Source organism: Stegostoma tigrinum, chromosome 17 (genome assembly GCF_030684315.1).
Source record: "Stegostoma tigrinum isolate sSteTig4 chromosome 17, sSteTig4.hap1, whole genome shotgun sequence".
NCBI lineage: Eukaryota > Metazoa > Chordata > Chondrichthyes > Orectolobiformes > Stegostomatidae > Stegostoma > Stegostoma tigrinum.
The window spans coordinates 30,686,515-30,700,391 of record NC_081370.1 but is presented as its reverse complement, the minus strand read 5'-3'; the positions used below and the strand labels follow the sequence as shown (position 1 = coordinate 30,700,391).

General features: G+C 36.9%; 1 protein-coding gene across 1 annotated transcript in view; it reads left to right on the top strand.

The window, feature by feature from the left end:
* Window positions 1-13,877, top strand: part of copb1 (COPI coat complex subunit beta 1) — a 44,818-nt gene that overhangs the window by 2,270 nt on the left and 28,671 nt on the right. Inside the window, exons 2-7 of the mRNA XM_048545775.2 lie at window positions 5,119-5,271; window positions 7,616-7,845; window positions 9,260-9,429; window positions 12,131-12,245; window positions 13,059-13,151; window positions 13,464-13,601. Coding sequence (XP_048401732.1) covers window positions 5,181-5,271; window positions 7,616-7,845; window positions 9,260-9,429; window positions 12,131-12,245; window positions 13,059-13,151; window positions 13,464-13,601 — 837 coding nt within the window. The 5' untranslated portion in view covers window positions 5,119-5,180. The remainder of the gene's footprint in view (window positions 1-5,118; window positions 5,272-7,615; window positions 7,846-9,259; window positions 9,430-12,130; window positions 12,246-13,058; window positions 13,152-13,463; window positions 13,602-13,877) is intronic.

The following is a 13,877-nucleotide window of genomic DNA, read 5'->3' as shown; positions in this document are numbered from 1 at the left end:
AACTAACCAGGGGCAATTCCATTCTGATCGACACAGTCATAGCCAAATAATTACCTGCAATGAGGTATTTTTATTTGGTCCTGTGTTACCTCTGAATTCAGCAAGGATGTATCCCTAACTATTACCTATTTCTCCCCTACCTCTTTGACATAATGCAAAATCACAATCTCAGGTACCATATGTATGCTAGTGCCATCCAGTTCAACTTCACTTCTACTTTATGTGCATTGTTTCTGATTTATCTCACTGCTTTTCTGACTCCCAGTGCTGAAAGGACAAATTTTCTCCAACTAAGTGTCATCTTAGTTAATTCACAGAAACTTTTCTTCAAAATAGCAAGGGAAAAGAATTATCCCTGATGACCTGTCAAATATTTCTCTCGTAGTTACTGTTATAGAATAGATTATTTGGTTGCATTGGTGTTCGTGGAATTTTCTTATGTGCAACTCTGCTGCTGTTTGCCTACATTACCACATTAGCTGCACTTCAAATGTGCATCATTGCTGTAAACTGTGTTTTGGAGTTTCTTGACATAAAAAGGACTTCATGAAAACAAACGCTGCTCTTTTGTTTTCGCTGACTACACCCATTTCCATGAAAACTTAGAGACCAAACCAGATTGTGCATGTCCTTGGTGTCATGTTTGACTCTGAATTTTCAACCCTAACTCAGTTCTTTGCCAAGGCAATCTGCTTCCACCAATGTAACATTGTCAACCTACATCATTCCCTCAGCTTATGTGTTTCCGAAACCCTCATCTTTGTAATTGGTACGTATACGCTTGACTGTTCCATTGCTGTCTTGGCTGGCTGCCCATCCAGCTTCCATATTGCATTAATTTGATTTTGTCCAGAACTCTGTTGTCCATGACCTAATGTGCGGCAAGTCATGTTTGCCCATGTGCTCGCTGTCTCTTGGTTTTAAAATCATGTAGAGACAAAAAAAAACTGCCGATGCTGGAATCCACGATAGACGAACAGGAGGCTGGAAGAACACAGCAGGCCAGATGACTTCTGGAGGAAAGGAACAGTTAACATTTCGGGTATTACCTTTCTTCAGGACACTGACTCTGGCTGGCCTGCCGTGTTCTTCCAGCCTCCTCTTTGCCTACCTTTAAAATCATGTACTTGTTTTCAAAATTTTCCCATGGTCTTGCTGTTATTCATCTCTGAGACCTCATCCAGCCCTCCTGCAAAGTATCTTGCAATGTTTACTATGCTAAAGTGACTACAAAATGGTGGATAGATATTTTGATAATCGTAAAACTTTGTACCAGATAAGAGGGCAACCAGAAATGTTGGGAGAATCAACTTTGCCCTTTTGAATATAGCTGCTTTAATTATGCATAAGTTAGTTATTGACATGAATATTGTACTCTGTGAAAAGCTTGACAGTGGGCTTTTTGTGAATTTGCTGACCCCATACATTCTGTTAGTGTCCTATACACAGTTTCTGTTCTGTGCTCAGCCAATGCATTTAAATGTCAGTAGCATTTGGGATGTTACAAGCAACACGTGGTGTTACACAGGCAAGTCAACTATGAGTGTAAGGTTTTTGGGTTAGGTAAATTTTGGACTTCTGAATAACTTGCTGATATTTCCTGCTGAGGCTTGTATGAATCGTGGCAATTTGGGTGAGATATTGTGGGAAAAGTTGGAAAGTTCATTAAGTATAGTGAAACTACCAGCATAGGAACAGGAGTCGCCCATGCAACCCCTTGAGCCTGTTTCACCATTCAGTGAGACCATGGCTGATCTGTGATCTAACTCTATGGTCTTTGGTCCATGTCCCTGAATACATTTGCTTAATAAATATATCTGTTTCAGATTTCAAAGTATCAATTATTAACTGCAGTTTATGGAAGAAAGTTCTAAACTTCTACTATCCTTTATAAGGTTTCAGAATACTTCCCAACATCTCTCCTGAATGATCTGTCCCTAATTCACAGATTATGGCCCCTCGTTCTAGAATCTCCAATCATTGGAAATAGTGTCCTTAATGTACCCCGCTTTTCCCTCTTAATACAGTCATACAGCATGGAAACAGACCCTTTAATCCAACCAGTCCAGGCTGACCATAATATCGAACTAAACTAGTTCCGTCTGCGTGCGGTTGGCCTATGTCCCTACAAACATTTCTCATTCTTGTAATTAATTAAACATCTTTTAAATGTTACAACTGTATCTTGAAGAGGTCCAAGTATCTGCGGAAGTCCATTATATTTGCCTTTGTATCGTCAAGAAATACCCTTTGTTTTAATAACCTTACATTTGCTTACATTGAAATCCATTTGCCACATTTTTGCCCAATCACCTACTCTATCAGTATCCCTTGGTAATTTTATACTATCATCTACACTGTCTACAATGTTGACAAACATTGGATCTTCAATGGATTTGAATTTTTGACTTTTTCTGCTGTTATCCAAGTTGTTACTAAATACTGTGAATAATTGAGACCCTAACACAGATTCTTGTGGGACAGCAGTGGTCACATCCTGCCAGTTTGAGTACCTGTCCATTATCCCTACTTTTTGTCACCTGCCACTCGACTGATCTCCCAGCTGCGTCTGTTGCCCTTGGTTCCACAACTGATCTGTGTGGGGTGGGAGAGAGAATTTGCAAGAATGACAAAGACTGAGTAAGTCTTTGGGATTTTCTTGAAAGTGTAAATGTTTTACAAAGGAAACTAAAGTTTAAATTATCTTATTGGTTTTGACCTTTTTTGGAAATATTTTCAAGTATTTTATCCGCATTGATTAGAAACAGAACTCAAAAAAAGTTCAGTTTCTCAACCGACCAGATACACTTGTGGCACAGTGGCAGTCTCCCTACTGCTGGATCGTGTAGGCTTGGGTTCAAGCTTCACTTGCCCTAGACATGTGTCATAGAATCTCAGAACAGGTTAATTGAAACTTAGCTACAAATCTTAAGTATTTTGCCCACGTAGGGTGTGGTTTTGTACATTTGTCTAGATTTGTTGTATATACTGAACAGAATGCTTTCTTTTACTCATGTACAGAAAAGTTCGCAATAATGTAACTTACAAGGCTATGTTGAATTTATCGCAGATGAAACATAAATTTGGGCATTTTTCACAGATTTGTACTCTATTCTTGTACTTTGCTTGTCAAGCATGTGTCAAAATCATGCATATCTGTGATATAAACTTGCTAAAACAAAACCTATTAAAACAAAATTGGGGAAAAAGAGTTTACCCATTACAGAGGGTGAACTCTTAGCGTGAAATTGTGAAAATAATTACATGTACGAGCCAAGTACCTTTTCCAGTTGATGGTGAAAGGCAACTAAAATTAGTTTTTTGATTTTAATTTTAAATGTGTAAGAGATATTATTTTAAATATTAATTCGCTCTCCAAATGCCTCTTCACTGCCCACTGTCTCTGCCAGATTATTTGTCAGATATCCAATCTGGATAATACTAAGTTTCCTTCATTTAAACTTTAAGCAGAGCAAGCCATCATCTGGGCCGTACTGCTGCCTCTTAATATCAGTTCCCTCCTTTTGCCAACTTGTTATGGGTTGAGACCAACTCATCTCAACTTCTACCACGTCTAAACCCAACCGAACAAAAACTGTTAATTCCATCTCAGTAATGCAGCCCAGCTACATCCACATCTGATGAAGTTCTCGTCCATTCCTTTGTCCCTTCCATGTTTAACTATATGAATGCACTCCTGGCTGACCTCTGGTCCTTCACTACATGCGAACTTCACCTCAAGCAAGACTCCGGCATGTATTCTTTTTTACACTAGATTCAATTTCTCAAATATCCCAGTCACGACTGAGCTCTCTCAGTTCCCTATCACCCAAAGCTCTGAATTTTAAATTCTCATTTATTTCCTTAAATTTGTCCATTAATTTAACCGCTTTATCTTTGTCAGTGCTATTAGCCTTCCACTGAACTCTGCTTCTTTTGCAACTCCCAAACGCGACTATGGTGTGTTTGAATTTTGTAGTCTGCTCTGCAGTGCCCTTTCTGAACATCTGTATTCTCTACCTGTCTCACTGCTTTTAATGTGCCTTTGAAACGGTTTTGTTCCATCAAGCTCGTGCAGGTATCTTTGTTCTTGACTTGGATTTGCATTTTCTGAGTATGCTTATTTGAAGTGCTTTGAGATTTGTAAGCTATCTGCTCGTTGATAGTGAGAACATAATGTGACACTTGGGGCAGCCTCAGTAATTTATATCAAAAGAAATCAAACCAACAGGTGATCCTGTTTTTTGAATGAGAATTCATTGGTATGTACTAGACAGATTTGGAATTTGTACAGAATGGTCCAGATTGTGCACATGCAACAATGGTAAAACTGTCAGGCTTCATTGTGATTTCTCGATGAGACTAACTTAATTTCTAGCATCTTGGTTAAAAACAGAAACCCACAAGTTATTGTTACCAATTCCCACTCTGTCTTTGACTGTACTTGCGAATTCCTTACTGATGAAAATCTTTTAAATCACTGCATGATGTGAGCATACACTTTTTATGCTGTTAATTTTGGACAGAACATTGAAAAGGTAATACTTTTTTGAGAAAGGTGATGCTAAGACTTTATCTTTATACATGAAGTTGCAATTATTGTGGGACAACCTCCCTGCTTCTGAAAACCTTATTTTACATTTGTGAGATGCCAAATCCCTCCATTGTGATACTGGAAATTCTATAAAGTTTTAGAACCCGAATTGCATTTTTTTTAAAGTCTGATATCTCACCTGCCTTAATCTTCTGTGTGTTGTTATCTTTGCTTTGTCTGCAAAATGATGTATTTGTGAAGGATATTGGGTAACTTTAGGATTTCCCATCCATGAGGAATTGTCGGTGTTATTAAATACTTAGTCTGTTCAGTTGCCTCACTATTTCTGAACACAAGATCCCTATAGCTGCAGGAGAATAAAATTTATTATCGGGCAAAGTTGAACTCCACCACAAAAGATTCTTGATCTTGCGGTAGCTTTCTTTGACATCAATGGTAAGCAAATCACTTTGGCTGCCCAGTTTGCGTCAGTGCATGTGTTGATGGTGTAACATATATTGGAATAGTTTTTTTTAATGTAGAGAATTTTAAACAAATAATTTTGTAAAATTTTCTATCCACAGATACCCTGAACGCTCAGGTTACCTGATTTCTTGCTTTTGATTTGCCTGGGAAAACTGGCATCATGACAGCTGCAGAAAACATATGCTATACACTCATAAATGTTTCTTTGGACTCTGAACCACCAAATGAAATTAGCCTGAAAATTGATTTGGGTAATTAACTCATATTTACTCATATCTCACTGTACCCTGTGTTTTACGTTTTAAGCAGCACTGGGAGTCCAGTGTACCTCTTTATAGGGATGCTAATTCTGTACCTGGCTGACCTGGGTTATCATTTCATTTTTATGTTAGCAATAGCAGAAGTATTGATCTCCCGGAAGGTAAAGTGGCAGCTCTGTTATCACTGGAAAACCTTTTATCATGTGCCACCTGGTAGGCAGGTGAAAAATTTTTCACTACAAGTGACCCTCAGCCTGAACACTATGTAACAGATATAGGTCAATCCACATTATTATCTCCAAAGTAAAAAATAACAAGTTAGGATACGCAGGGGATTTTGAAATTTTGGAGAGTTGAATTGATGAAGGCTTTCATCAGGGGTAGGCAAGTCTTAGTGTTAACAAAAATGTTTCAGGAAATCTGAAATAAAATCCCAAATAGCCAGAAGGTCTCTATTTCAAGTGGCTTTTCTGGAGGCAACCACAAAAATAATGTGTCAGATGTGGACCCTTCTATCAGAGTTAGAAAGTATTGCGCATGAGAAGAACATAGAACGGAGCTAACATAAGAATAGGGAATATCTTGACCTTTGCACTTTAGAAGATTAACACAGTTGAGGTAATTCTATTTTGTTTTGCCTTTCTTTCTTCCCTTCCTTTTTGATTTTTGGCATTGTCTGAATAGTCGTTATATCACAATTAAGTGCTGTTCTCCTTTCAATATGTTTGTGCTTAAAAGTTCACATCTGAACCACTAACCAGTCCCTGGTTCCAACATGTTGCTTCACCCTCTGAGGATTCCCAGGATTTTGATTTTTTTTTTTGCTTGTTGTAGATTTTATCAATAATGAGCTGCTTCATGGAGGATAATTTTTCTTCAATATTTCAATCCAATTTCATTTCTAAAAATCCTGCATTTCATATCTCAGGAAATTGGATTTACATCCTACAACTAAGTAATATATACTTGTGACATAAAGTAAAAATGGAAAAAGACATAGTTGGCATTTTTGAGCAAAATAATCATCCTTTCAGATAGGTAATATGCTGGAAAATGTGGCTAACATTGTGACTTAAAGCAGTTTTAGGAAAGAGTCAGATATGGAATATGTGGTTGTATTTATTGTTTTCAATTAACAAGGCAGTAAAATGATACTTGAGAAAGGTTGTTTCACGGATAGGAACTGCAGGTGCAGGAGAATCTGAGATAACAAGGTGTAGAGCTGGATGAACACAGCAGGCCAAGCAGCATTAAAGGCTTCTTCAGAAATGTCTAGGCCCGAAACATCAGCCTTCCTGCTCCTCTGATGCTGCTTGGCCTGCTGTGCTCATACAGCTCTACACCTTGTTAATTGAGAAAGGTAACTGGTCTGAATGTACAAAATCCAGAACAGTGAGATCAGAATATTTCAACAATGACAAAATATTTAAGGTGTTTGTTGTCTCAAGCACCACTTTGTGGGGTGGATCTTTAACCATTTTTAATTATTTACGGCTACAACTGAATGTTAAGCAATGCTAATCTAATGTTGGCCAATATTTTAAGGCCTTGCATGATCCCTTTTTTTTTTAATTATCTCTGATAACTTAGCAAAAACATTACTGAAGTTAGCTGTTACATTTGCATCTCAATGATTTCATCTATTGTAGTTAAGATTCAACCTAGTACATGTAACTAATTAAGTCACATGTAACTGGTTGTATTAAAATGGTTTAAAATTTCTAACTATTTTAATGAAGTGGGCTGGCACACACAAAATTTGGATAATGCATAAAATATACATTTTTGTACATTTTATTCCTCAGTTTGAAATGTGACGTCTGAAACATGCAGAAGTCCTGTTCAGTGCCATATCTCCTTGTTACTTTGAGGATACTTTTTCTAATACCTCGGAAAAAGGACACACTTTCAATTACTCCATTTGGTTGATGGAACAAAATCTCTTTGCCTTGTTTGGTGCACCAGAACAGTCATGACTGCTCTAACCTTTAAAATTTTTAACCTACATTTTAAAAACATGTTATGGCTTTGTAAGATTGAGGTGTGACAAGGAAAACATATTTTCAAATAAAAATGCAGTTTTTTCATGGTCTGAAATGCACTAATTGAAACAACAATGGAAGTAGATTGACTTTTACTTCAAAAGGGAATTTGATAATTACTTGAAGGGAGAAGAATTTGCTGCTCAATGGAGAAAGAACAGAACTTGGGACTAAAAATCAGGCTGTTTCAGAGACCTGGCACATTCATGATAAAGCACGTGGTCTTTTGTTCCGTGTCTTTGTCATTATGGTTCAGAATAATGTTCTCTTCTTTCCCTCCAACCCCACTTCAGAAAAGGGAGATGTGAAGACCAAGACTGATGCATTAAAGAAGGTGATTATCATGATTCTAAATGGAGAGAAGCTCCCAGGGCTCCTGATGACGATTATTCGGTTTGTGTTACCGCTGCAAGATCACACAATCAAAAAGCTTCTGCTTGTCTTTTGGGAGATTGTCCCTAAAACAACCCCTGATGGGAAGTTGCTGCAAGAGATGATTCTTGTCTGTGATGCCTACAGAAAGGTAAATGGAGAGTTGTGATTTGAATAATTTAGTAATTGAGAAGAGCTGCCAGTACATGATGAATTTGAACAGTAAGCTCTTGAATGAATAACTTTGTTTCTACTGAATGATTCCAGTCTTCTCAAAAATATCATTCTACTGCAACGTTTGATTAATGTTTTGTCAAGAAAATGACAAATATAGAATTTGACATTCTTTTGTTGACTTTTGTACATGACATCTTCAAAACACAACAGCCATGGTTCATCTTTTAGAATCAAGTTTGAGAAAAGAAAAAGTTGAGTGGTACAAAATGCAGTTTATTCTTAAGTTTGAAATCAATTTTAGGAAATATTTCTACATGATCTAATAAAATAATTTGAATAAAGTGGTTTAACATTAGTAAGAACAGACTAAATGTAAAAGAACTATTGGATTAGACGGTGGATTTCAAATGCTAATTCACCAAAAAGTGACATTTTAAGTTTGGACTAAAACCAATCTACAGTAGGGAATTTATTTAAAACTCTGCCCTTTCATCTCAAGAACTAAAGTTAACTTTCACCAGATAGAAAGATTGAAGTCTTCTTTCTAGGCAACTACGTGAATATATCCAGAAACCAATGATGATACATTTATAAAAATGTTTTATTATAAAGGAAAATATCTGTTATGTGTTACTGGTTTAATAGTGCAATTGTAGAAAAGCCTGAGACTGATAAGATAAATGAGATAAAATGCTAGACTAAGAAGTTTTGCTTTCTGTGCACTCTAGGATCTGGGAGACAATTATGGTAATGTGAAGAACTAAGTATTTTTTAAGCAAGCTTCCCATTCATTTGGTACAGTCAAACTCAAAACCGACAATGAAACAGCAATCAATCAAATTGTAAAAAATCTCAATATTCTCAAAAATTTCCACGATGTGTTTAAGTTTGTTAAGAGAGTGGTAACCTGGTGAGGTTTTCGTCATAGAGTTGAAAATAGATTTATCATAAAACGTTTTCAATCTGCGTTTTGCTCAACACCTGTGAATCAACCAATTTTACTGAATAGAATCATTTACAAGTTACATTGATACACAGGATTTCATTTCTTAGTATATTGTGACAAATTTAAAAGTTGACTTGCCAAAACAAAAGCATGGCACAACTTTAAGGAACTCTTCCAAGAGTGCAGCAAGTTTTATGGGCAGGCCAAATTTCAGTGCACTGTTAATGTTTGTTAACACTGACTGTAGGAACTTGATTTGTGCAAGGCATAATTTGCAATTAGGATATATCAATCTTTTTATACTGGTTTAGTGAATTTTCAATGAATGGTTGCAAATAGAACTAAATGAAAATTCTAGACCAGTAGTGTTTCCACAACTGGTGCCCTTGTGCGCTGTCTGAGGCTTAAAAATACTAGCAGCGTCTTGTTTGAATTTTCTCAGGATCTGCAACATCCAAATGAGTTTATTCGAGGATCCACGCTTCGTTTTTTGTGCAAACTAAAGGAGCCAGAGCTTTTAGAACCACTGATGCCAGCCATACGTGCCTGTCTGGAACATCGGCACAGTTATGTACGCAGAAATGCTGTGCTGGCTATCTACACCATCTACAGGTAGAGTCTTAGACTAATTTTGCAGAGGAGGGAATTTAGCCAAACTGGTCTGTGTCCAACTATTGTGTTGCGTTCCAACAAATTCGAATGACACAGCCCCCCCATTCCACCATTCTTTGTTTCCATAGCCCAGCAGATATTCTCCTGTCCTGTTTAGCACTTTTCAAAATCTACTTTGACTGTTGAATCTAATTTCATCACCCCTTTAACATCCAGAGGTAACAACTAGCTGTCTTTTTTTTTTAAAAAGAACAGTGTCCTTATGTTACCTCCAGCTTTCTGCCAGCGACCTTAAATCTCTGTCCTCTGATTAATGACCTTTCTACCACTGAAAACAGCTGCTTATTATCCAACTGTTAAATGTTCTCTAATCCTTCTATGCTCTGAGGAGGACATACCAGTATTTCTCATTTTTCAATGTAACTGGAATCCCTTCCACTTGATATCGTTTAATTGTTTATTTTTTCATTGAACATTACAGCACAGTACAGGCCCTTCAGCCGTCGATGTTGTGCTGTATGGCCATGACATCTTTCTCGAAGAGTGATACCCCAGAATTGAGCCAAACACTGAAACAGTGGTGTATACAAGTTTAGCATAGCTTCATTGCTTTTATAATTAAGGTCTTGATGTTAAATCCACAGATCCCATTTGTTTTTCAACCACAAAAACCGAGAATGCTGGAGAAAATCAGACCTGGTAATCTCAATGGAGAGGGAAACAGAGTTAATGTTTTGAGTCTATTGTGAATGTTCAGAACTGAAGAGTTTCGTTTCAACAGATTGGTTCATTTTTTTTCTGCCATCTAAAAAGATTAGTGTCTGTGCACTTGAATGTGCTTGACCCTGTAGCTTTAATGAAAAATTCCAACTTCCTGGAATAATGTATCACTTCACATTTTATTTGCTGTATTTTTGCCAATTGTGCCAATCTATATCCTTGTGAAGTAGTTTACTATCCTTATTTCCAATTTTATAGTATTTGGTTATTTTTAAATTATGTCCTAATATATCAATCTTCAAAGGATTAATATAGTTATGAATATAAATACCGACTCCAAGGGCATGAGTCAAGAAGAAAAGCCCTTTGTCCCGTTGTGTCTACACCAGTCATCAAGCGTTTAATTTCATTCTGATCTCATTTTTTAACACTTGGCCCATAGCCTTGTATGCTATGACATTTCAAGTGCTCAGCAACATACACATTACATATCTTGAGGATTCCTGCCTCTTCCATTAATTTTGGCATTGAGTTTCAGACACCCAACACCGCAAATTCCTTAAGTTCATCAAATCCTCCCTCAGCCTCTTGCTCCTTATCTTAAATCTGTACTGCCAAGTTCTTGGCCCCTCTACTAAGGGAAACATTCCTCCCAGTCTACCCTGTGTATGCTCCTCATAACTTAGCACAATGTGATCAGGTCTTCTGTGCTCCAAGCAGACCAACCCAAACCTGTCCATCATCTCTTAAAAGCTGAATGACTCCATCCCAGACAACATCCTGGTGAATCCCCTCTGCACCTTCTAGTGTTGTCACATCTTTCCTATTATTATGTGGCGACCAGAACTGTACACAGTACTCCAGCTGTGGCCTAAGCCATGTTCTGTACTGCTCCAGTGTGACCTCCCTGCTCTTCTGTTTGAAGTCCTGACTGATAAAGGCAAGTTCCCATATGCCTTCTTAATCATTTACCTCTGTATTGTTGCTGTCAAGGATCTATGGGCATGCCCATCAAGGTCCCACTTAAGGCCTCTACTTTCTGGCATCCTACCATTCAAAATATGCTCCTTTGTCTTGTTAAACCATGTTATTTGTTACTTCCTCCCAGCAACTATTCATAACATTTTTCACTTGATGCCCCTTTACTACTCCTGCATCCTCATTGGCACCTTTCGTTTTAGTCCCACGAACTCCAAATTTTCTACCACGACTTTTTTTGTGGTACTTCAACTGTATGAACCTTCAAAAGATATTTGAAATTCTACCTTCATCAAACCTGTTACCTCATCAAAGAATCAATTTAGCCAAACATCATTTATCATCAGTGCTGACTTTTGTAGTCATACTTCTCCAGACTTCTCAAGGGAGTAACCTTTTCAAATCTCCAGATCTCCAGATGCCCCTCAGCAGCTTAGGATGCAACTGATACTCAGAAAGTGACCTATTTGAGAATTGGCAATCTTTCAAGTACCTTCTTTTGTTATTCTATCATACTGCTTCTTCCTCGTTTCACTGCATTGTTCTGTCATGAAGTGAGTTGCAAGATGTTCATATAGTACCACAGCTATGCCTGTCCTTCCCCAAAAGTATCAACTTTTTGGTCTCTAATCAGACCACACTTACTTTGATGAAACATTTGCCTTGAAATAGAACTAAGTGCCTTAACAACGTCCCTAAGACCAGTTAGTCCAAAACTTAGAATGAATGTGAGCATTCTTTGAAATTTAGTTCGAGGGACAGAAACCAAAATTTCAACTTGGGTATTTCTATCAAGGCATTTCTAACAAAGTGCTTCAATTATTTTGCTCTTTTAAGGAAAATATTTGACTTAAATGTTGATCTGATTCCAGGTGGCAGCTTTATGCAAATCTGAGTATGAAAATCTGTGATAGTTTTTCTTTTGAATTTAAAACAAAAAGCAGATTTTGTTTGTGTTTTCAGGTCATTGATTTTGCAAGTCACTTACTGCTTTTATTTGTAGGAACTTCGAGAACCTTATTCCTGATGCTCCTGAGTTGATTCATGATTTCTTGGTTAATGAAAAAGATGCAAGTTGTAAACGGAATGCTTTTATGATGCTGATTCATGCCGATCAGGTAAAATGCTTATATTCTTTACAATAAATGTAGCTGCTGCTGTGGCATGGATGCTCTGTCATCTTCTTTGAGCTGTGTTAATCGGAAATAATTGCAAACAAAACAAATAACAAAATATGAAAAGCTTGCACCTTTCCCCATTGCTTTTTATACAACAGTGTTTCATCCAATTAGAGTCAACTTGCCAACCAGTCCTGTTCTTCAGTTTTATAAATTGTGATAGTTTGATGTTTGACTTCTTCCATTTCTTCTGATGAGTCCAAGGCAAAAAGCATTGACAAAATGTCTTTGCTTGCTTTGAGTTTCACAAATCTCAAAACTACTTAGCGGGAAAAAAGCAGAAGATAAAGTCTATGGAAATGTTGTATGCACAGTTAAAACATGACTAAGACTGATTTTATTCAAGGGTTTTAGGGATTAGGAAGCTAATGCATAGAGTTGAGGTACAGAGTTGACATATACAAATGGCGGTGGTTCAGGCTTGATAGGATGAAGTGTGTACTCTTGTTCTAATCTTCTTAATCCTGTATTGGTTTACTAAATTCAATAATTCTTGGAAATTTTGTTATGAATCTTGCAAAGTTTCCTTTCCTGTGAAAAGTATGGGAGTTATCAATTTAAAAACATTTCGAAAATAAAATTGTGTGATATTTTGAAGAAATCTCTATCTTTTTTAACCAATCAAAGTTCAGTTTGCAAAAATGAGCTGTAAATGGTCATTATATTTGCAGGACTCTCAGTAGATCCCAGATTAAAAATTACAGTTTTACAAGAAGCAATTATTTTGAACACTGTTTCTTAATGTTTCTCTAGGACCGAGCCCTGGATTACCTGAGTACGTGTATTGATCAGGTTCACACTTTTGGAGACATTCTGCAGCTGGTTATTGTTGAGCTGATTTATAAGGTGAGGTGACAAAGATGCAGCCTCGTGTGTCTGTGTGTGTGTGTGTGTGTGTGTGTGTGTGTGTGTGTGTGTATTTGTGTGTTATTGCTTGATGTCATAAATATTTAATCTTTATTTGAGCCAGTCTCCATTTCTAGATAGATGTTATCCTTAGTGAGCAGTGTTTGTCTCTGTCCTAAAATATTGTTGAAAATGTGGAAGAATTTGTCATCTAGTAGTTAAAAATATTTCTCCCAATACAAAATACAATAAATTCTAGGAAATTAACATTTATTTCCTTATTCTTTGAATTAACTGTATATTTTACCTCAGGTATGCCATGCCAATCCAACAGAAAGAGCACGATTTATCCGCTGTATCTACAATTTACTTCAGTCTTCAAGCCCTGCAGTAAAATATGAAGCAGCTGGAACGTTAGTCACATTGTCCAGTGCCCCAACAGCTATCAAGGTACTGATTTTATGAGGTGTTTTTGCAAAACTTCTGATTCACTCATTTTATGGTACAAAATAAAGGCCTATTTCAAAGGCTGAAATCTCGCACTTGTCAAAATTAAAATGCAATCATTCTGTATTGATTAAATATAATTTTATTCTTGTATAGCAATTGTGTGATATTTTCATTGTATAGGAGATGTGTATGAAAATAAATGCTTTTACTTGAGAGTAACCAAAACCATCTGGGAAGGCTTTTATTTCTGTTTAACTGTGTCAAAGCTTCACCATA